The following is a 21,503-nucleotide window of genomic DNA, read 5'->3' as shown; positions in this document are numbered from 1 at the left end:
ACCGAATCCAGATTTTGCACCCTTTTTTGGGTGATGAATCACGAAGGTGGTTTTAAGTTGGGAACGAAAGTGTTATGATCAAGTGTAATCAGTAACTGTGATTGGCTCATGGGTGTCCTCAAGTTATGAGTGAGCTATGGAAACCTGTACTCAGTTTGGGACATAATTTTAGGACAGATGTCAGAAATATTTGGGGAAATTAAGCTTTTTTCCCTTTTTGGAATGCTCCATCTGAAGAGGACATGTTTGATTTCTCCCCCCTGACCCCCGGCTCTCTCTCTCCTCAGGTGGTGCTGCCCACCTTCATCCTGGAGAAGCGCTCCCTGCTGGAGATGTATGCGGACTTCATGTCTCACCCGGACCTCTTTTTGGCCATCACCGATGGCAGCAGCCCCGAGGACCGCATGGTACGCTTTGTCGAGTACTACCTCACCTCTTTCCACGAGGGGCGCAAGGGAGCCATCGCCAAGAAGCCCTACAACCCCATCATCGGCGAGACCTTCCACTGCTCCTGGAGGGTGCCCAAGAGACCGGAGGCGGCCAGGGAGCCCTCGGCAGGCACGGCTGCGCCTCAGGACTGCTACCAAGTGCGCTTCGTGGCGGAGCAGGTTTCGCACCACCCACCCGTGTCTGGCTTCTATGCTGAGTGCCAGGAGAAGCGGATGTGTGTGAACACCCACGTGTGGACCAAAAGCAAATTCATGGGGATGTCCATTGGAGTCTCCATGATAGGGGAAGGTAAGCGGACATGATTGTCCTACAGGTTTGACACTATTCTCAGCCAGCATGCGTGATCTACACCTGGGGTTCTTCAGTCATGTGCCATGGACAGGCATGTGTATGCAGCTAATATCACTGAAAGGCATACCTTCAACCAGACTGGAGAGGTCTGATCTGTGACATCAGTTGGTGTAGTGTTGGGTTGTTATGAGAGCCCATATGTACATGGTCCTCCGTAGCACGTAACACTGATCTAGAACATGTATTAATGTTCAAATTACTACATGGATTCTGGTAAGCGAACAGAATTTCCTCAGTGTGCCTCTTTTATTGTGTACATGCACATAAAAAGTGCCATTGTCATGACCAAAGCACAACACTAACACTTCCTAAGGGTGTTATGAGCTTTACACTGAGTGAAATGTTTTATAGAAGGTAGTATGCACGCATGAGAATGGAACAAAAGGATAGCTAGCTTGTATGTCAGTGCAGCTGGAACTTGTGTCCTCCACCGTTTACATTGCTTTGATTTAGCAACATGTGCGTTTGCGTTCAGGCTGCCTGTACCTGCTGGAGCACGACGAGGAATACACCTTCACGCTGCCCTGTGCCTACGCTCGCTCCATCCTCACTGTGCCCTGGGTGGAGCTGGGAGGCAAGGTCAACGTTACCTGTGCTAAGACGGGCTACTCGGCCGTCATCACGTTCCAGACTAAGCCCTTCTACGGTGGCAAGCTGCACAAGTGGGTATCTTGCTGCAAGGCACTCCCAAGTCACAATTGATATTCCACTGTTTACAGGATATCTATTTATAGCCTCCTCCTGTTTATTAAAATAGTCTGTATATTCAGTTAGTATATCATATGACATCATATGACAGAAAAAAAAATGCTTCACTCAATGAAGTTTTTGTTTCGGGATCAATAATAAGTTTGTGATACATCTCAAACATTGACTTAAACACAGCTGAACCAGCAATGTGAGCACATGCCAAAACGTTTAGAATAAATTCATATATTTTACATTTATTGGAGTCCGCATAAGGCACACGCCCGAAGAAGAAATCTGTTTAATGTGAAGCTGTCATCGTTCAAGACAAGGTAGAAATGAAGCGTTTTAACTGTTAGCAGCTTAGTGGCACTTCAGGTGAGGTGACAGCCGACGGGCCTCGCTAACCATCAACTTTCCCGCTCGGAACACAGGGTGACGGCGGAAGTCAGGCACAACCCCACCAACGCCGTGGTCTGTCGGGTGCAAGGTGAGTGGAACGGCACCCTGGAGTTCGCTTACACCAGTGGCGAGACGCGGGTGGTGGATGTCACCAAACTGCCTGTCACCAAGAAGCATGTGCGGCCCAACGAAAAGCAAGGACCGACTGAATCCAGGTCAGAGAGGAACCGTATTGTTGTGACCTTCCTGTCTTATAGAATTTTATGACCTCTGATAACCACCTTCCCGCTGGCATATGTAAAACACGTGAAAGCACTCATAAAAAGCCCACCTAAATAAATCTCTTGATATCCAACCCAGCAAGCCATACACCACCCGTCACTCAGGCCTTATTTGGCTTTTCTGTCATTTTTTTGCCCACAATGTTGATCCAACACTCTTAACTCGTGCCGACAGCCATACCAACATGTACCCTGGCTCTGCCAAATGACGGAAGCTAAGCAGGCATGGGCTTGGCTAGTACTTGGATGGGAGACCTTCCGGGAAAGGGTCACAACCCCCCCCAAGTCCATATCCCTGGGATCCTAGGTTGAGCAAATCCTGGGACATCATGCCTTCATATGGGTAATTTGTGCCATCTCCTGGCAGGGAAAGGTATGACAGCTCTAGGCTAGATCAGTGCGCTAGAGTGCTCACGCTGTAAACGGAAGATTGCTGGTTCAATTCCCCGACCGGGTCATACCAAATACTCTAAAAATTATACCCATTGCCTCCCTGCTTGACACTCGGCATCTAGGTTTCTATTTAATGAAAGTAAATGGGGACTACAGGTGGAAACAATTAATCTTGCTTACTGTGGCGTATTAACAGTTCATCTATTCTCTGTTCATTATTACATGCTGCCTCATCATTACACCATTCCAGACTTAGCTTGTGAGACATAGCAACATAGTTATTGTTGCTATGTCTCACAAGCTTCGTCTGTATTTTTTGCTTGTGACATGGCAAAACATTCCAAATAGAAGATGGCTACATTGCATCATATGATATGCTAAATTATATGCCAAATAAGCACATTTTACTAACAACTTGTTATCTAGAAGACAGTCAATTGGATTGTTTTGAGTGGCAATCTCAGGTTAATCTGATGTTTCCAGATGACCCAGCCTTCCCACACAAGTCTTCATTCCATTCACTTCAGGTCGCATTCAAGTAAGCATGCTCAGATTTCAGATTTTTATTGACTAACTGGACTGATTCCCAGAGGCTTGCTGGATAGTTTTGACAGCATCTCCTAGGATAAGAGGCATGGCACCAAAGCAGAAGACACTTCCTGTCATGGTCACTTCCAGTCATTATGGGGACATCTTATTTCAACAATACTAAACTTGCATTTAGTACACACACGGACATTGACAAATCTTTTATTGACAAAATTATTATTTTATTATTACTTATCAACTCACCAAATTTTAACAGTTTAAACAGCAGAATTAAAATTTTTAAAAAAAACAGACAGTGGGCATTTTTCTTCTCCGTAAATTATTATTTCATTTTAAAAAATCTCCATTTCACAGAGACCCATAAGAAATCACACATGTTAAAGCAGGATACAATTTTGCAAACAAATTAACAACTTCAAATATTATTAAAATAACATAAAAATATATATTTTAAAATACAAATTTAAATATTTCTTTCTGTGTTACTGTTGGCATGTTGACCTCATCACTACATTGACTCGAGCGCTTTGCCTAATGACAGACAATCCCACACTTCTCAACATTAAAATGTCCCATGTTTGTCCTTTGTTTAAACTACCTATACTATGATTAATATAATTAGCCTTTTCACAACATTATGCACCTCTTTTAAACATTACCTAGGACTTACCTTGCAGTCCAATAACTTTAAAATAACAGTGCAATAACAGAACTTTGCAAATAAAATGTAAAAGAAAAAACTGAGCCACAAATAAGTTAGAGACCCAATATCGAGGTATTAAGGCATAGCATAGGAGTGAAATCCACAGTGAAAAGATGAAGCTCGCGACACTGCAGACTCTTCAAAATAATTAAAGCATTTATTTCTGCTAACGTGACATGTTTCGAGACCAGCTCTTCATTGACAGCTTCATCTTTTCACTTTGGATTTTGCTCTTAGCTCAGCACCTGCCCTGGCCGTGGCCGTTCCTCACCTTCCATAGCAGAAGAGTGAGCCTAATTATTTCCTCTTTTCCAGTTCCTCATCTACAACACTTTTAAAGTGATCATAGCTCGTGTACACAACACCTTCAAAACCAGTAGTAGTGGATTTCCTAGTTACTGGGCAATAGGTGAATATCTTCTGGCTACTCCCAGCCAGCAGCTTTCTCCTTGGAGGGTGTGTACCGCTTCCGCTGCCCACCACACTGAGGTACTTGGCAAGCACTGCATGGCCTCCTCGACTTGTTGGGCATGACTGGTTTGGTTGTTGGTGCGGGGGGCGGTGCTACCACTGTGAAACTCTGACTGCATGATGGCCCATGAAAACTGATGTTTGGAGCCTGAGGCTGTGCAGGAACCACCAGGAGCACAGATGCCCCCGACACTGCAGCTCAAATGAAGGTGGCCGTGGCAGGCTTTGGCTGAAGGGGTCGGTGTAGCTCCGCTGGCTGTGGCAGGCTTTGGCTGAATGGGTGGGGTTCGCAGGCTCAGCAGTGGCAGACTCTTGATGAATGGGTCGGCTCACAGGCTTCGGCTCTTCAAAATCCAACCTGCAAATATAAAGCATACGATAAGATTAATGTGCATTTACTTTCATTACCACTTAAAAAACTACTCACATCATTTAAAGGTGTACTTGGCTGTTTGGAGCGTTAAAAATGAGATATATAGTGATGACATAGAAAATCACACTACATGATCACTCAGACCCCACTAGATATATGGTCTATTCAAAACACAACTTAATTAATTAGATTGTCTGATATTCTGCAGAAGTTCCTTTCTGTTTACGTATCTGTTGTGGTTTGAGTGAAACCATAACAAAAACACAAACAGAATGGTAACTCTGCAGAAAATTGGACAATCTAGCTTTGTTCTTTTCAATAGACCGTTTATCTAGTGGGGCCTAAGTGATCTTTAAGTATAATTATCTGTGTAATCGCTTAACATTTTATTTTTAATCGAGCAAACAGCCTACTCACATCATTTAATCTCTGTAAAGATGTAAACATCTTACCTTCTCTTCTCACCACGCCTTTTCCCAGCGACGTGACGAGGCTGCTGATACTGCACACTGGTTCTCCTTCGGTGCATGGATTTTCATGTGGCGTGTAAGGTTGGACTTCTCAGTGAAGACCTTGTCACACACACTGCACTGATTTACTCTGTCCATGTTGTTGTTCACCTGGTGGAGTGAAACATGAAGAAATATAAGTAATTTGTCTAAAAGCCCATTAGTATTCTAATAGCCTATTTTGCTATCCAAAACCATGTGTATCCTAGTCCTATGAGTTAAACTCATTTTATTTTGTAGGCTACTCTCAAATGGCTTACCCTTTAATTGTTAAAACTCAAATAGATTCTATAGATTGCCCGGTATCACACAACACTGTGTTGATACAAAAATATTAGAAAGTGCAATTTAATTTACATGACACTGCACACACACAATATTTCTACAGCAGTTACCGTAAAGAAACCCTTTCTCAAATACAGTTGAAATGAAACTTCAAGAGAATTATTGGGAGACAATATAAAATAGAGGGTAACGTTAGCCTACAATCCACTCGTTCCTCAGAGGCTGTTTTGTATCGGCTGAGGGGCTGAGAAACATAGGCCTACAGCCCGAATTGAGCTGCCGGTAACTTCAGTGGTACACATCAAGTTAGATAAGACAATAATATTGTAAGCTAGACTGTTTTTGGACTGAATAAAGCTAATGAAAGTGTGTGATTTCATGTTTTCTGGCGAGGCTAACAACGGTAGCCTACCGAGACTTAGCCAAGTCGCGCATATAATGTTAGACTGACTGACGCTGTTGTCCGATTTCCTAATAATGTCTTAGCAAAACGAAAACAGCTTAATCCATAACAAGAACTTATGTTAAGTATGAAAAATATTGCTATTAAATTTACCTGGAGTCCCGAAAAATGGCAGGGAGATGGACATCAGTTGAGTCGACAGTTGCCAGTAGGCTAGTGCGCTGTCAGTCGATCGGCCCGTGACGAGGCACGCTGATTGGTCGTTGGGGACGGGTGTGCTGCTTAACTATTGGACGCTAAAAGCTCAACCTCGCTCAACCATTGGTCCAGTTGAGGGAAAACCTCACTCAACCGCTGGTCCAGTTGAGGGAAGCTCGCTCAACCATTGGTCCAGTTGAGGGAACCTCACTCAACCATTGGTCCGGTCGAGGGCCGATAAAGACTTGGAGGCGCTTTCGCTTGGGAACATGAATTGCTGCTGGAAGTGGTGTTGGTTGGCCAGTAGGGGGCAGTCTTTCCTCTGGTCCTAATAAGAACAACAAAATATCAAATCCCAATAACCCAGTGCAGTGACGCGGACACTGCTGTAGGAGATGTTGTCCTTCGGATGAGACGTTAAACCGAGGTTCTGACTCACTGTGGTCATTAAAGATCCCATGGCACTTATTTGTGATAAGTACCATGGGATCTTTAATGACCACAGTGAGTCAGGACACCCTGGTGTCCTGGCAAAATTTCCCAACCTGGCTCTCTCCATCTGGCCACCTAATCATCCCCCAGTATGATTGGCTCAATGATTCCTCCCTCTCCACCTCAAACTGATGTGTGGTGAGCGTTCTGGCGCAAGATGGCTGCTGTGCATCACCCAGGTGGGTGCTGCACACTGGTGGTGGCTGAAGTGAGTTACTCCCTTCAGTGTAAAGCGCTTTGGGTGTTTGGTGTGTTTTGGACGGCATGCTGATCAAACAAACTACATTCCAGGCGCCTGTGGCAGCACGTGACGGAGTCGTTACGCCAAAAGGACATCGACAAAGCCACCGAACACAAGAGGATCCTGGAGGAGAGACAGAGGACGGACAAGAGGCTCCGCATCGAGACAGAGACCCCGTGGAGGACCAGATACTTTGACAGTGAGGTGAGAGAGTCTCCCGTTGGGCTGTGCTTAGGCCTGGAAAGAATATGCGATATCCCTTTGAAGAGTTTGAGCGTTTCACAAATAAACTTGATAGAAGCATAGGAAAATGGTTGTTGTTCAAGTCCTGATGTCTGTATGACCACATTACATGACGCTCCGCACCACATTGTCATTGTACATATTGTGATACATTTACATAATAAGGACTGTTATTTTTTTATTATTATTTATTTATTTCTGATTTATCCGTTTCTCCCAATTTAGTGGCCAATCAATCCCTATTTTAATTCAAACACCCACCCTCGTACTGCGTGCGTTCGCCAACTGCATCTCTCTGGCCGGCAGTCTCGAAGGAGACGCCTCGTCACGAATGTGGCGAGGCGACTCCAGGCCAAACCACTGTTTTTTCCGACACACCCAGAGACGCATTCATGTGACGAACACAAGCCGACTCCGCCCCCCTCCCGAAGACAGCGTTGCCAATATTGCCGCTTCATCGAGTCTGGCCATAGTCGGATCTGATGAGACCGGGGCGCGAACCCCAGTCCCCAGTGGGCAACTGCATCGGCACAAAGCCGATGCTTAGACCGCTACACCACCGCGGACTCTAAATAAGGACTGTTCTTAAGGTGTGGCATGATCACCTCTCAAAATACAGGACCTAGGGCATCTGGGTGGCGTGGTGGTCTATTCCGTTGCCTACCAACACGGGGATCGCTGGTTCGAATCCCCGTGTTGCCTCCGGTTTGGTCAGGCGTCCCTACAGACACAATTGGCCGTGTCTGCGGGTGGGAAGCCGGATGTGGGTATGTGGTTTGTGTCCTGGTCGCTGCACTAGTGCTTCGTCTGGTCGGTCGGGGCGCCTGCTCGGGGGGGGAGGGTGAACTGGGGGAAATAATGCGATCCTCCCACGCACTACGTCCCGCTGGTGAAACTCCTCACTGTCGGGTGGAAAGAAGCGGCGGTCGACTCCATATGTATCGGAGGAGGCGTGTGGTAGTCTGCAGCCCTCCCCGGATCAGCAGAGGGGGTGGAGCAGCAACCGGGACACCTCGGAAACATGGAGTAATTGGACGGGTACAATTGGGGAGAAAAAAAAGGGGGGTCCAAAAAAAACCCCAAAGTAATGTGTGCCATACATTGTTCACTAGTCAAACATGGTACTGACACTGAATACATCACATTAGAAAATTCCTATCAGTGTCAAGAACAGCATTCTGTTATCTTAAAATGGGCCACCCAGCAGCCAGGGGGCAGAACTATGAGATGGATTATCATCCTTTCAAAAGAGTATTTGTGTCTCCAGGCCATGTGCATCATCGTAAGTTCAGTGAATGAAACGGTTTTACTGAACAGTTTTTAATGATTTTTTTCACATGGAATTATTCTTCGACAACTGAATTCCTTGATCGTGGCACCATGATGGCTCGATAAAACCTTACCTCTCTTTTCCCTTTCTTCTCAATTTTCCGTTCTCTTAGGGGGAGCGCTGGGTGTATCACAAACCGCTGTGGAAAAACCCGGCCTTCAAATCATAATGTTCCCTATGTTCACTGGTAACGGAAGCTGATGTCGTGGACGGCAGACCAACTCTCTCATGTGTGGGCGCGGGCGGCGAACAAGAACATCAGTGGAGGAAAGATCTGCACTGACTTTAGAAGGGATGCCACCAGAGAGTGAGGGAGAGAGAGTGAACGTGTTAATGCGGCGTTCTCTCATCTCCCTCACAGCGTACACTAAACCCTCGAGGTACAAGCTTTCGTTCTGCAGACCCCTTTTGCAAAATCCATCGTGGAGGAGGACTGACTCTTGTATAGTTGGAGGTACTCTATTTACACAGCCTTAAGATTGTCTCAAGAATTAACGCTCTTATCATTATGGGTTGCACTCATCAATATGGGCATGTTCTCTCTCTCTCTCCCCCTTGGATTTTTTTGTTTAATCTGTGATATCAGTACTATAGGGGTGTTGTTCTTAAGAATGAGCAAGTTCGATTCCAAAATGAGATGTTCTCCATAAATAAAAGAAGTCAAAGTGAGGCGTCTTGTGCAGTACTCTTAAAGTTCTCACATTTGAAGGTCTTCACCCACGAACCTGTCCTGCCCTTTGAGGACGACATAGCCTTTACTTGACCTATTGGCGAAAGACAGTGAGTCAGGTGAAAGAATGTTTTGCATCATGGATATTATAATAAAATCCTCAAATTACAGTACCACTGAAGCGTCGCGTTAAATTTTAAGCGTCTTTTGGAGGGAGACTTATAACTAGAATATATTTAAAACCTCTAACGTTTTGAAGCTCCGAAATATCCAATATTTGTATTAGGCAAATCGGACACATTTACTGTACTGTGTGGTGTCATCCATCCGTTATCCAAGCCGCTTAGCCGAAGTCGGTCGCGGTGATGCTGGAGCCTATCCCAGCAGACATTGGGCAGCAGGTGGGGAGACACCCTGGACAGGCCACCAGACCATCACAGGGCCGACATACACACACCTAGGGACAATTTAGTAAGGCCGATTCACCTGACCTACTCTTTGGACTTATGTGATACATCGCTGATAAAAGTACAATATTCCTAATTCACAAAATATAATTTAGCCATAATAATTTTGTCCTCATTGATGAGTATGCAGGGCGGCACAGTAGGAGGGCAGCACGGGGGCGCATTGGTTAGTGTGGTCACCTCACAGCAAGAAGGTCCTGGGTTTGAGCCCCGGGGGTAGTCCAACCTTGGGGGGTTGTCCCGGGTCATCCTCTGTGTGGAGTTTACATGTTCTCCTCGAGACTGCGTGGGTTTCCTCCGGGTGCTCCGGTTTCCTCCTACAGTCCAAAGACATGTAGGCCAGGTGAATCGGCCATACTAAATTGTCTCTAGGTGTGTGTGTGTGTGTGTGGGGGGGGCTGTGATGGCCTGGCAGCCTGTCCAGGGTGTCTCCCCGCCTGCCGCCCAGTGACTGCTGGGATAGGCTCCAGCATCCCTGCGACCCTGAGAGCAGGATAAGCAGCTTCGATGATGGATGGATGGATGATGAATATGCACACACATGTGCATCAGATAGTGTGTGTGTGTGCGTTACCTGCCCACCCCAGGCGCTGTTGGGCGTGTTGACCACCTCTCTACAGTTGTCAGTGTTGTAAACACAGAGTTTCAGGCCCTTCCCATCATGGGTCTCTATCGGAGAGAAGAGCCCCTCTGACTCATTCATACCAGTGGTGTGTGGTGTCAGTATTGCAGAAATGCCCCCTGATGGATCATTGCTGCCGGTGTGTCCACCTATAATGTGGACACACACTGGTGAGTAGGCGGGCCTAAACGGTTAACTCTCCTGCGGATCCTTAGTTAGATTAGACTAGACCTGATTTTCCCCATGTAGTTGGTTTTTTACGAGTCACTGTTTATAATAGCGAGTATTTGGCTCTAAATTTCCACAACACTGAATTCTGTCTCATTTTTGTCAATGTATGATGAATGACGTAACGATATTCAAACTCGACGCAATGCAAGAATGGCACTGTTGTAAACCAGATGATGACAAGGGTTATTCACTCGTTGTAATGCAATTATTGTCCAAAAGGTTAACGAAGTTTGGAGGATTGCGCCTCCCAGTTCACAACTCTGCCCCTGATGCAGGAATTCCTAAATGCATGACAGCAAAGTCTCCCCACTCACATGAATTACTGCAAACGTAATACTGTGTTACATGTATTTGTAGATGTTGCTAAAGCTTTTAACCAAATGCGCTTGTTTTCTATGGCAAATAAATTTATTTTTTTCTTTGAATCTCACGACAATTCGTATCTATAGAGCAACGCCACTTTTTGTTTTCAGATAATTTAAGCGATAGTTCCCATCGAAGTTTTTTTTTCCTCTCTCCCATTCTGAAGCAATTCCAAAACCCCCGTCGACCGTATTGTCCCCCGATCAACATCGTACACAACAAAAATGGAGCATCTTGTCAAAGCATCCCACTCTCCTGGTGTAGCAGCCATCAGCCACCGCAGAAGTACAGCAGTTAGACGTATTTAAGCATGGGGTGCATGGACACAACACCTTTCTATTGATAAGCTATTCCCTCCACATTTTGGTGCCTTATTGCAGTCTCTTGGTGTGTGTCTGTGTGTGTGTCTGTGTCTCTTCCAGCAAAGGAGCGCAACATTTTCGGCATAGTCGCTTACTTGACTGATGCAGTAGTATATGTACATATTATTTGTGTGTGTATGTGAGTGACTGGGTTTGAGGGTGTGGTGGGTGGGTGGGGGGGGCTTATGTTGGGGGTCTATTTCTTTTAAAGAGAGACTGGAGACTTATATTTGACCCTGACGTCTGACATAGGAAAATTGCTATGAATTTTTTTTTTTAATAGCTTAGTCATTGTACTTGATTTGAACCTCCTCTGATTGTCTTGCTCACCTGTGATATATGCACTGACATTGATGGACAGCTGATACTCCTTTGTTGAGATGTTTGTGTGACAATTATCCAATAAATTACCCATCAGTTGTAAAACGCTTTAAACATACTTGTCATTTGGACTTATTTATACCCTTTTTTTTTTTTTTGTTGTGAAAAACTGTTCTTGTTCCTCCCTTGCTGGTCCGTAATGCAATCCACACTTCTTCTTTTTTTTACCTCCATGATCACTCGCCCTTCCCCAATTGTATCCGGCCGATTATCCCACTCTTTCGAGCCGTCCCGGTCACTGCTCCACCCCCTCTGCTGATCCGGGGAGGGCTGCAGGCTACCACGTCTCCTCCGATACATGTGGAGTCACCAGCCGCTTCTTTTCACCTGACAGTGAGGAGTTTCGCCAGGGGGACATAGCACATGGGAGGATCACGCTATTCCCCCCAGTTCCCCCTCCCCCCAAACAGGCGCCTCGACTGACCAGAGGAAGCGCTAGTGCAGCGACCACGACACATACCCACATCTGGCTTGCCACCCGCAGACACGGCCAATTGTGTCTGTAGAGACGTCCGACCAAGCCGGAGGTAACACGGGCATTCGAACTGTTGATCCCTGTGTTGCTAGGCAACAAAATGGACCACTATGCTACCTGGACGCCCCATTCTCAGATTTTTAATAAGCAGTCAGCAGCCATGTTTTCTAGTTACTTTTCCAGTCTGGCCAGCTGCCCTCCTCACTTTGCCAACATTAATGACCAAGTTAGGTGGTTTAATGATTTGTATACATCTGCCCTTGATTTTTCAGCTCCATATACTTCCAGGGCTGTCCCAGTTATTAACACAACCCTTTGGATCAATGAAAACATCTGTCAAAAAAGAAGGGAATATAGGAAGGCTGAATGCAAATGGAAAAAAAATCTATTCTTGATGTTCACCAACTCCATATGAAGGAGTTTTCGAATTTGAATCAAGCTATTAAAGACTCAAGAGTTGCTTGCTTCTCTAACTTTGTTAGAGAAGTAATAAACACAACCCTAGATTTCTGTTTAGTACTATCAATCCGCTTGTGAATCTCTCTTCCTACCATTTCCGCCTCTTCTACTAATGACTGTGAAAATTTATTGTCTTTCTTTGTTGACAAGATCGATGGTCTAAGGTCCAGTTTTACCCCTACTGCCCCCCCCCCCCGTCCCTTTCAGCCGTCTGATTTTAATGTTGGAATTTGCTCTCGTTTCTCTGCAGTTCCTTGTAAATACTGTAGCCCTTTGTTTGTATTAAAAATCATGTATCCTCGTCAGCTCCCTTACTGTGTGGAGTCCCTCAGGGGTCCTTGGGCCGATCCTCTTCTCTTTATACACGCTTCCTCTGGGTCATTTGTTTAGTCACGTTCAAGACATGTCATACCACTGTTATGCTGATGATACTCAGATCTACTTCTCTATTAAACCCAATAACGTGAATCAATTGTCCTCCCTCCGTGATTGCTTAGCTACCACCAAAGACTGGATGTTCCTTAATTTCCTCCATCTAAACCCTGACAACATTGAAGTTCTCTTAATTGGTCCTGAGAACTTTGCCACTGCAGTTGTTCAGTTTATTGGTCCACTTCATTCAAACATCAAACCTACTGCTAAAAATCTTGACATCATCTTTGACCAGAATGTCTTTCGATCACCATGTTACTAAGCTCTTGTCCAATCCTGTTTTCTTCAGCTAAGAAATATTGCAAAAATCAGAAATACTTTGTCTTTTAAGATATCTAAATATTAATTCACACTTTAATTTTCTCCCGTCTAGATTACTGTAACTCCCTCTATTCTGGCCTCAACAATTATACTTTAAATCATCTACAGTTGGTTCAGAATGCAGACTACTAACTAAAACTAGCCGTAGGTCCCATATAACCACTATTCTTGCAGCCCTCCATTGGCTCCCTGTAAAATTCAGAATAATCTATAAGATTTTATTGGTTACATTTAAAGCACTGCATGATCTTGCCCTGTTACATTTCTGATGTTCTCATTCCTCACTCCACTTCCTTAATCCTGACCATTCCGATCCTCAAACCTTGGTCTTTTATCCACCCCCGCTCCAACTGCAAAACAAAAGGTGAGTGCGCCTTTGCACTTTTAGCCCTAAGCCTCTGGAACAGTCTTCCCCAATCCATAGATTTACTGAATCTTTGGACTGTTTTAAGCGGCTTCTAAAAACCTATCTTTTTAGGCCAGCCTTTTTATAGATGCCCATAGCTGCCTTCTGATTTAGTTCGTTTTTAGCTAGGTCCCTGTGCCATGTGTTATAGTCATTCAATTTATTTTATGTTTTTTACTTGTATTTTTGGATTGAGTGTAAAGCACTTTGTAATTGTGTTTTTAAAGGTGCTATAAAACTTTACTTACTACCTAAGGATCTAAGGGTCTTGAATTGGCCAAGGTCAGTGTTCACGAGTCCACCATCAGGCAAACACTGGACAAGAACGATGTGCATGGCAAGGAAGAAACCACTGATCTCCAAGAAGAACATCACTGACCGTCTAAAGTTTGCTAAAGGCCACGTGGATGAGCCAGAGGGCTATTGGAAGAATGTTCTGTGGAAGGACGAGTCCAAAACAGAAAATTTTGGCTTAAATGAGAAGCATTATGTTTGGTGAAAACCAAACACTGCATTCAAACATAGGAACCTCATTCAAACCATGAAGCATGGTGGTGGCAGTATCATGGTTTGGGGCTGTTTTGTTGCTTCAACATTGACTGAAGTATGAATTCTGGATTTTATGCCAGCAAATTTATAGGAGCAAGCTTGGGGAGTAACGGAATACAGTGACAAGTGTTACATAATCAGAATACAAAAAAAGGTACTATTCCAATACAGTTACAAGAAAAAGAGACAATCAGATTGCTGATACATTTAAAAAAAAAACGTTTTTCCCCTCGGCGCCATGTAACTTCCACCGTGCATCGCAAATTGTGGTCCCTCACTCAGGTTGTCCATGAGACGACCTCTCAGACCTGAGAGGGACGCTTGGTAAGACGCATGCGCCTTAGTCTTTGATATATTAACTATATACATTAAACAATTCCTTGGAATAATAATAATCTGACTAAAATGAAGGAGTGGGGGGGGTGCCCGGGTGCCCCTCCCACAGTGGCTCACCTGGTAGAGCGTGTACCATATAAGACTGAGTCCTTACCATAGCAGCCTGGGTTCAAATTCGGCCCGGGCCCTTTGCTGCATGTCATCCCCCCTGCCTTTCCTGTCTCTCTACTATCGCTGTCAAATAAAGGCGGAAAATGCCAAACAACAAACCAAATAAATAAATAAAATGGTCTGTCTGTCTGTCTGTCTGTCCTTTGATTTTCTCGGCAACCATTCATCTGATTGACTTCATATTTGGGGGGTGCGCCGTGGGTGTGGACGGTCTCGTGCTATTGCAAAACTGACAGTCTTGGCAGATGGTCTAACCAGCAAAATTAGCTTCTCTTTTTTTAGCTGTTTTCTAATATTTACAAACATTATTTTCACTCAGATTTTGTGGATGCTTAACGAGACCCGTCTGGTTTTTTTTTTTACTATTTCAAGCCACATTTCCAGAGGCTTTTAAACTGCTATAAAAATACAATTTCATGAGTAGGATTAACCAGTGACCGCTGGAAATCTTAGTAGCTACAAAAAAACCATTTCCCATGACTTGAGTGCACTCCTCTAGTTCATTGTGTATGTTTCGTTACATCTGTGTTGCCTATGTAGGCCAATTATACAGGTTGTGGGGGACAGACAACGTCATGAGATTAATCACATGCCCCCCCCCCCCCCCGAGTCTCATGTTTAGGTTTGCCTGGGCTAGTGGACTAATCATGTAAGACTTCTTTGTTTTGCTGAAAACTATAAAAGCGCTGAGCTCTTCTCTCTCTCCTTTGAGAGACACCCTTTGACTTGTGTATTAAGGTGTTCTCTCCAATATATTTGTATAGGGTGAGGGTCAGTGAATGTTTGCAGGCAATTTCCACGACAATGACAAAGGTTCACATTTTCCAACGAAGACATTTAATGTGAGATCATTTTGCCCAACAAATATATGGAAAGGTGTCATTTTTATGGTATTTGTTCAACTGGGTTCCCTTTATCTAGTTTTATGACTTCGATGAAGAGCTGATCACAAATTGAGGTCAAATGTATGCAGAAATACAGAAAACTGAAGGGTTCACAAACTCTCTCGTGTACTATATAGCCAACACTCCGTGGCAGACTGGAGCCCCTGTTACCGACATTTAGAATATTTTTGAGCCCCCCCCCCCTTTCCAGCTCCAGAAGCGGTCACAGATGGATTCAGGAGGTAGGTCTGTGGTGGTGGTGGGGGGGGGGGGTCGGGGTAGCGCCCCAGAGGCGGCAGCCATGACAGCTGGATGTCAGAAATGCCATGTATGGTTTTTCACCAGTTTTCTAAAAATTCATACAACGCTCAGTCACAGTACAGTACCCACCACTATAAACCCTCAGAATAGCTACTTGTGGTCCTGAATTACGAAATAACGGTTCACTTTGGTGAAACGAACATCAAGAAAGTTTTCACTGGTGTAAAACTGTTCTGTTCCACTATGTGCTTATAGTGTCCCATCTGCGTTGCCGTAGGGAGGACAAATATTTTGGGGGGAATTTCCGCTTTTTTGTTGTTTGTTTTGTTTCTTTTGTCACTTCCGGCTTAGTTGTTGAGGATGGAATAAACGGAGCAGCAGCTGTTGTTGTTCGGACATGCTCTTAAGTCTACCGCCCCGTTTATTGTTTTCCTATTAAATCGTATAGTTGGGCGAACCCAGAACCCTCGGTACCGCTAGTACAGATGTGGAAGCTCGGCTCCCTGATTTAACTCCAGTTTTGGGGCCTTAAGGCCGCGCCGACGCGGCCGTTATCCACGCCGAGCCCCAGCTGCCCAGATAACCCGCGTGCCGTGCACGGTGGCTTTACTAAGTAGGCCAAGAGCGCGACTTTAAGAGCACGTGTCTGTATCGAGGCGAAACCCCCATGAAGGAGCCTTTTGATATTTTTTTTTTAGGGTCAGAAACCCTTTATAAAGATGTGCCAGCCGGGGCGGCTTGTTATGCCGTGCCCTGTGGACACCCGCTGCGTGTTATCAGCATGAGTACGACTCCGCTCTTCGGACAGATCATCGGCGTCTCCCTCGTGGCCGCCATCGTCCTCTTCCTCCTAATTAACGCAGTTTCCCGCCGCGGCCAAGCGCGGCGCTTGCCGGCGGGCAGCGGGCGGGCCGTGCTGATCACTGGCTGCGACAGCGGCTTCGGGTACCACCTGGCCCGGCGTTTGGACGCGCAGGGCTTCGCCGTGTTCGCCGGGTGTCTGCTCCCGGACGGAACCGGGGCCCGGTGCCTTGCCAAAGAGAGCTCCGGTAGACTGAGGATCCTCAAACTCGATGTCACCCGTCGGGAAGACGTGCAGCAGGCCAAGAAGGCGGTGGAGGCCGAACTTCCGGAGGCAGGTGAGGCGCAGCACACGCCGAGGTGCAGACGAAATGTTGCATCCCCGAAAGAATATGTATCCCACGTGTGCGCGGCAACGCGCATGCGTTCACTTAAACCCGTCTCGTTGCGTGTTCATTTTACGTAAAGAAGCGTCAAATAGCAACATATAGGTTGTTAAATTGTTGTTGTTTTTTGTTGCATTTTTTTTGTATATTCTCCACAGGGTTTCCAACAAATATAGCATAACGAAAGCACAAGTTTTATTCAGTTGCAGTTTATCTGCTTTCGTTATGTTACCATGTTTGTAAAACTACATTGATAATCTATAAAGAGTAAAAAAAAGATAAAATGATAAAAATAGTAGTGGGAAAAGGAATACGTTTCTCATATCCAGGGACAGTGCCGCCAATGAAAATCATATTTAAGATTTAATTTATTGTCATTTCATTGTGCACCTGCGTACATAAGTAAACGAAATGCTGTTTCTCCCCACCCACAGCAGTGCAACAAAAAGGATAAATATATATATAATATATATGTATATATATGTATGTGTGTGTGTGTGTGTGTGTGTGTGTATATATATATATATATAAACGATACCACTAAAAACAGAGAGAACAAAACAAAAAAGCATAAACGGTTAACAACACAGCCCGTTCAAGACAACACAGCAACATATTCTTTCGGGAATAAAAATTTGACAGTACAATCACTGCAATGTTTTACTTCAGTTTAAATGGCCTAGAATTTGTTACAGCCACCAAGCTTTGGTAACTCCTGCTACTTTTTAGGCCTCTGGGCAGTTGTGAACAATGCTGGCATCTCTGACTGGGCAGAGATAGAATGGAGCACCATTGACGATTTTCAGAACATGGTTGACGTCAACCTGTTTGGCTGTATCAGGACCTCTATTGCATTTCTACCATTGGTCCGTGCCTCCAAAGGTAAGACTCTGAACCAGACACATTTCATAGCATCTCTACGCCTCGCCTACTTATGATGTAAACAACTTGCTGTTGCTGTTTCAGGGTTTCTCCTTACTGTTTTGTGTTTGCATTTGAAAACCTTGTAGGACGGATGGTTTATGTGTCAAGCATCTTTGCATTCTTCAACTGTCCTAACATGGGAGCCTACAGTGTGTCCAAGAGAGGACTAGAGGCATTTGCTGACTGTTTGAGGGTTGAGATGGCCAGTTTTGGTGTCAAGGTAACAGAACCTAAGCAGAACACATGAGATAAAACTTTACAGGGAAGCCGAGTATGGATGGAGTCTTGAAAATGTGGGGGAAAAAAGCATACTCACATTTTATGATTTGTCCTGATAACAACGCAGTTGCAGCATTTTAATGGTGTTTCATCCAGTAGTATTTATAGGTATTGGTATTATTTATGTTTACATGCAGTCTAATGAGAGTTACAATGAACAACAAAAAAGTTGCTACCATTTGCCTCTTCGGGTGAATGACGATACACCCTGAACTGGAACAATAAAGCTGGCATTGCACCTTAAAGCTTTACAGACAAAAAACTCCAACCGTGCCCTTTTTCTCAGGTCAGTATCATACAGCCGGGGAATTTTGGCCAAGCCACTAATATCCTGAAGATGAAAACAGGATTGGACATCTGGGAGAAGTTAGATGATGAACGCAAACAGCGATTCAACCGACAGTATATTGAGCTGGCCAGTGAGTACTTTATGTCAACGTGCAAGGCCGGATGCAACAATGTAGACCAAGTCATCAATGCAATGATGGATGCCATCACATCCCAACAGCCGAAGTACAGATACCTGCTCGTCTCAAAGATGGATATGTTCTTCTTTGCTGCTCTGCCTTATCTGCCGACCTTCATGAGCGATGCCATCTTTTCCCTGAGCCCAATGTATGCCAAGAGAAAAGCGATGCTTTATTCTGAATAGTAACGGCACATAAAACTCTTGCATATACTTTGATTTTTTTGGGGGGGGTTTGCACATTGACTTTGCACACTGACACATTGACTTTGTGACATGTAGAGGGAAATTAGTCGTTTTGTATTACGACATCTCATCTCATCATCAGCCGCTTCTCCGGGGTCGGGTCGCAGTAGCAGCAAGCTAAGTAGGGCACTCCAGACATCCCTCTCCCCAGCAACGCCCTCCAGCTCTTCCTGCGGGATCCCAAGACATTCCCAGGCCAGATTGGACATGTAGTCCCTCCAGCGAGTTCTGGGTTTACCCTGGGGTCTCCTCCTAGTTGGACGTGCCCGGAAAACCTCCAAAAGAAGGTGCCCAGGAAGCATCCTAATCAGATGCCCGAACCACCTCAACTGGCTCCTTTCAACACAAAGGAGCAGCGGCTCTACTCCGAGCTCCCTCCGGATGTCTGAGCTCCTCACCCTATCTCTAAGGCTGAGCCCAGACACCCTGTGGAGGATATCTGTTTTAGTAAACTCTCCATAAAGTTTGTCTTTTTAAAAAAACACAATTTTTTTCCCCCTGTTCCTGGTATTAATTCAGTTGCCAGGATCTAAAGTGGCTCCTTGTTCTGTTTTTGAATTCCACCCATTCCATCCATTATCCAAACTGCTTATCCTGCTGTCAGGGTCATGGGGATGCTGGAGCCTATCCCAGCAGTCATTGGGCGGCAGGCAGGGAGACCCTGGACAGGCCGCCAGGCCATCATAAGGCCCACACACACATTCACACCTAGTGACAATTTAGTATGGCCTAATTATATTATTAATTAAGAAATTAATTTGTTTTGAATTGATTTTGTTTAATCATGTTTTTGCTCATAAGGGTTTTTCTACCATTAACTTGTTGAGTTATCATGCATATCACTGATATGACCTGAAGCAGAGGGAGTAGTGATATTGAGGCTTTACTTTAAGTAAGAAACTGAAACATTCTTTCGATGGAAGAGCGAAAAAAATGTGGGTTTATGAACCGTATGTTTGTGTTTGAATAGTTTATTGAATCTGCATTGAAGTAGGACCAGTGTAAGGCTGTGTGTTGTTAAAATACAACTTTGTTCTCGTCAGTTGTGCAAACCATGTTAAACCTTTAAAATGAGGTTCTGTACCCACCACTTCACTTTTGAATAAACATATTTCATCTTTTCACTGTCCTGATGATATGTCATTGTTCACAACTGCATTGTGACTCTAAATGCAATACTTTATAAGTACACACAGTAGTCTCTACTTATGTGGGTGTTTAAGACACATATATTGTTGTAATAGGGCCCTCGGTTACAGGAGCGATCAACACAAGGCTTCCTCCTGGCTACTAGCTTGCTGCAGCTCATGCACAGGCTGTCTCTTGCTTTACTGTGAAACACAGAAAACCAAAAGTATAAGAGGTTTCCAGCTAAATTTTGGCCACTGCTAACAGCGGCAATACCATTTTTGGGAAATAAAAACATTTTCACTGAAGATGATTTTTTTTTTTTACACATAACACATCACCGTTCTTTTACCATACCCAGTCCTGATGACTCAACTTCCTTCATGCCTGTAGGGAATAAAAGTTGCGCATGCCAGGAATGGCTCTAACTTTTCTCGGCAATCTGTTCATTTTGTGTACGGGTGGTATTTCCACACAGTTGCTTTGCACATTCTTCCACTGAGACCCCCCCCCCAAATGGTACTATGCAAATTGTTTTTCATTACATCCATCTTAAGGGCATAAGGAGATTCGAGAACACCCTGCTACTCATACTAACTGTAACCTCAAGTGAGCATGTTTGTTTTGCATTGTGCATTTTGCTGACGTGAGAAGTGCTAGCATGTGTACCCTGTGTAAGCAACGATTTCTGAGTTTGTGGCTCGTGTTACCAGAGCGTCTTAGGGGCCGTTGACATGTTGCGTCTTTTGCGCGCATGAGTCCCCCCTCCACCCCCGTGGGGGTGGGGGTGAGGGTGAGGGTTAGCTACGTGGTTGCATACGAATTTTTGTGCATTACTTTTCCAACGTTTTGCAACGAGCAGGCAATGAGCACAGCCTGGCCTATAACATCCGCAGAAGGATTTAGATGAAAATGATACCAGGCACTAGTGTAAACTACTAATAAGACACGTTAGCCCCTAGCTAACGGGTCTGACCCTTTAGCCGAGCGGTTAGCGATGTCGCCTTGTGGTGCAGTACACCCGTATCGAATCCCGCACCGGGCAAAAAAATAATCGGTTCCAGCCCTTTGAATGGCGTCGGTAGTTTGCGCTCTTATTTGGAACCTGCCCCCCCCCCCGATCAACAAACCGACACCCTCCGATCGACGATAAACCGCGCTCTCAAATAAACAATCCGCACCTTAAAAATTTGAAGAAAAAAAACCCCCGCAAACCGTGAATTTGTTCCACCCATGTATTACACCAGCAGCTTCTAGTCAGCACTACTAGTTAGCGCGAAACCAGCTGGTTAAGTAACACGGGTGGAGCAAATACACGGTTTGCATTTTTGACAAATGTGACGAGAGAGAGAGAAACCCCCGAAAGGTCGATTTTGCGCGACCCGTCAACAGCGTGTCTGGCGTGAAACCACGTGATACGTCTCCTCGTCACGTGGTCCGCCTCGTAGCCTTGGAGAAGTTTTGTTTACTTCCGGGTTGCCGTGAACGAAAACGACGACACACACACACACACGCCCGTAAC

General features: G+C 45.0%; 3 protein-coding genes across 5 annotated transcripts in view; all 3 read left to right on the top strand.

Moving 5' to 3' along the window:
• LOC130131501 (oxysterol-binding protein-related protein 11-like) overlaps positions 1-11,232 on the top strand; it is a 30,162-nt gene extending 18,930 nt beyond the window's left edge. For 2 of the 3 annotated variants that reach the window (XM_056301201.1, XM_056301200.1), the window contains exons 9-13: positions 288-738; positions 1,277-1,463; positions 1,923-2,105; positions 6,839-6,992; positions 8,474-9,902. In XM_056301201.1, the coding sequence (XP_056157176.1) occupies positions 288-738; positions 1,277-1,463; positions 1,923-2,105; positions 6,839-6,992; positions 8,474-8,530 (1,032 nt within the window). In that variant the 3' untranslated portion in view covers positions 8,531-9,902. Of the gene's footprint in view, positions 1-287; positions 739-1,276; positions 1,464-1,922; positions 2,106-6,838; positions 6,993-8,473; positions 9,903-10,880 lie in introns of those variants that run through there. The other variant, XR_008812387.1, reaches the window with a different exon arrangement.
• cldn10d (claudin 10d) overlaps positions 1-21,503 on the top strand; it is an 88,033-nt gene that overhangs the window by 29,791 nt on the left and 36,739 nt on the right. The gene's annotated exons all lie outside the window — the stretch shown is intronic.
• On the top strand, positions 16,113-19,955 carry zgc:113142 (uncharacterized protein LOC503524 homolog). Its single transcript, XM_056301202.1, has 4 exons — positions 16,113-16,890; positions 17,668-17,820; positions 17,949-18,082; positions 18,428-19,955. Exons 1-4 carry the CDS (start codon positions 16,419-16,421, stop codon positions 18,791-18,793), a joined length of 1,125 nt encoding a protein of 374 aa, XP_056157177.1. The 5' UTR covers positions 16,113-16,418; the 3' UTR covers positions 18,794-19,955.

This window comes from Lampris incognitus, chromosome 21 (genome assembly GCF_029633865.1).
Source record: "Lampris incognitus isolate fLamInc1 chromosome 21, fLamInc1.hap2, whole genome shotgun sequence".
NCBI lineage: Eukaryota > Metazoa > Chordata > Actinopteri > Lampriformes > Lampridae > Lampris > Lampris incognitus.
The sequence above is the reverse complement of the archived record's forward strand: the minus strand, read 5'-3'. Positions and strand labels throughout refer to the sequence as shown.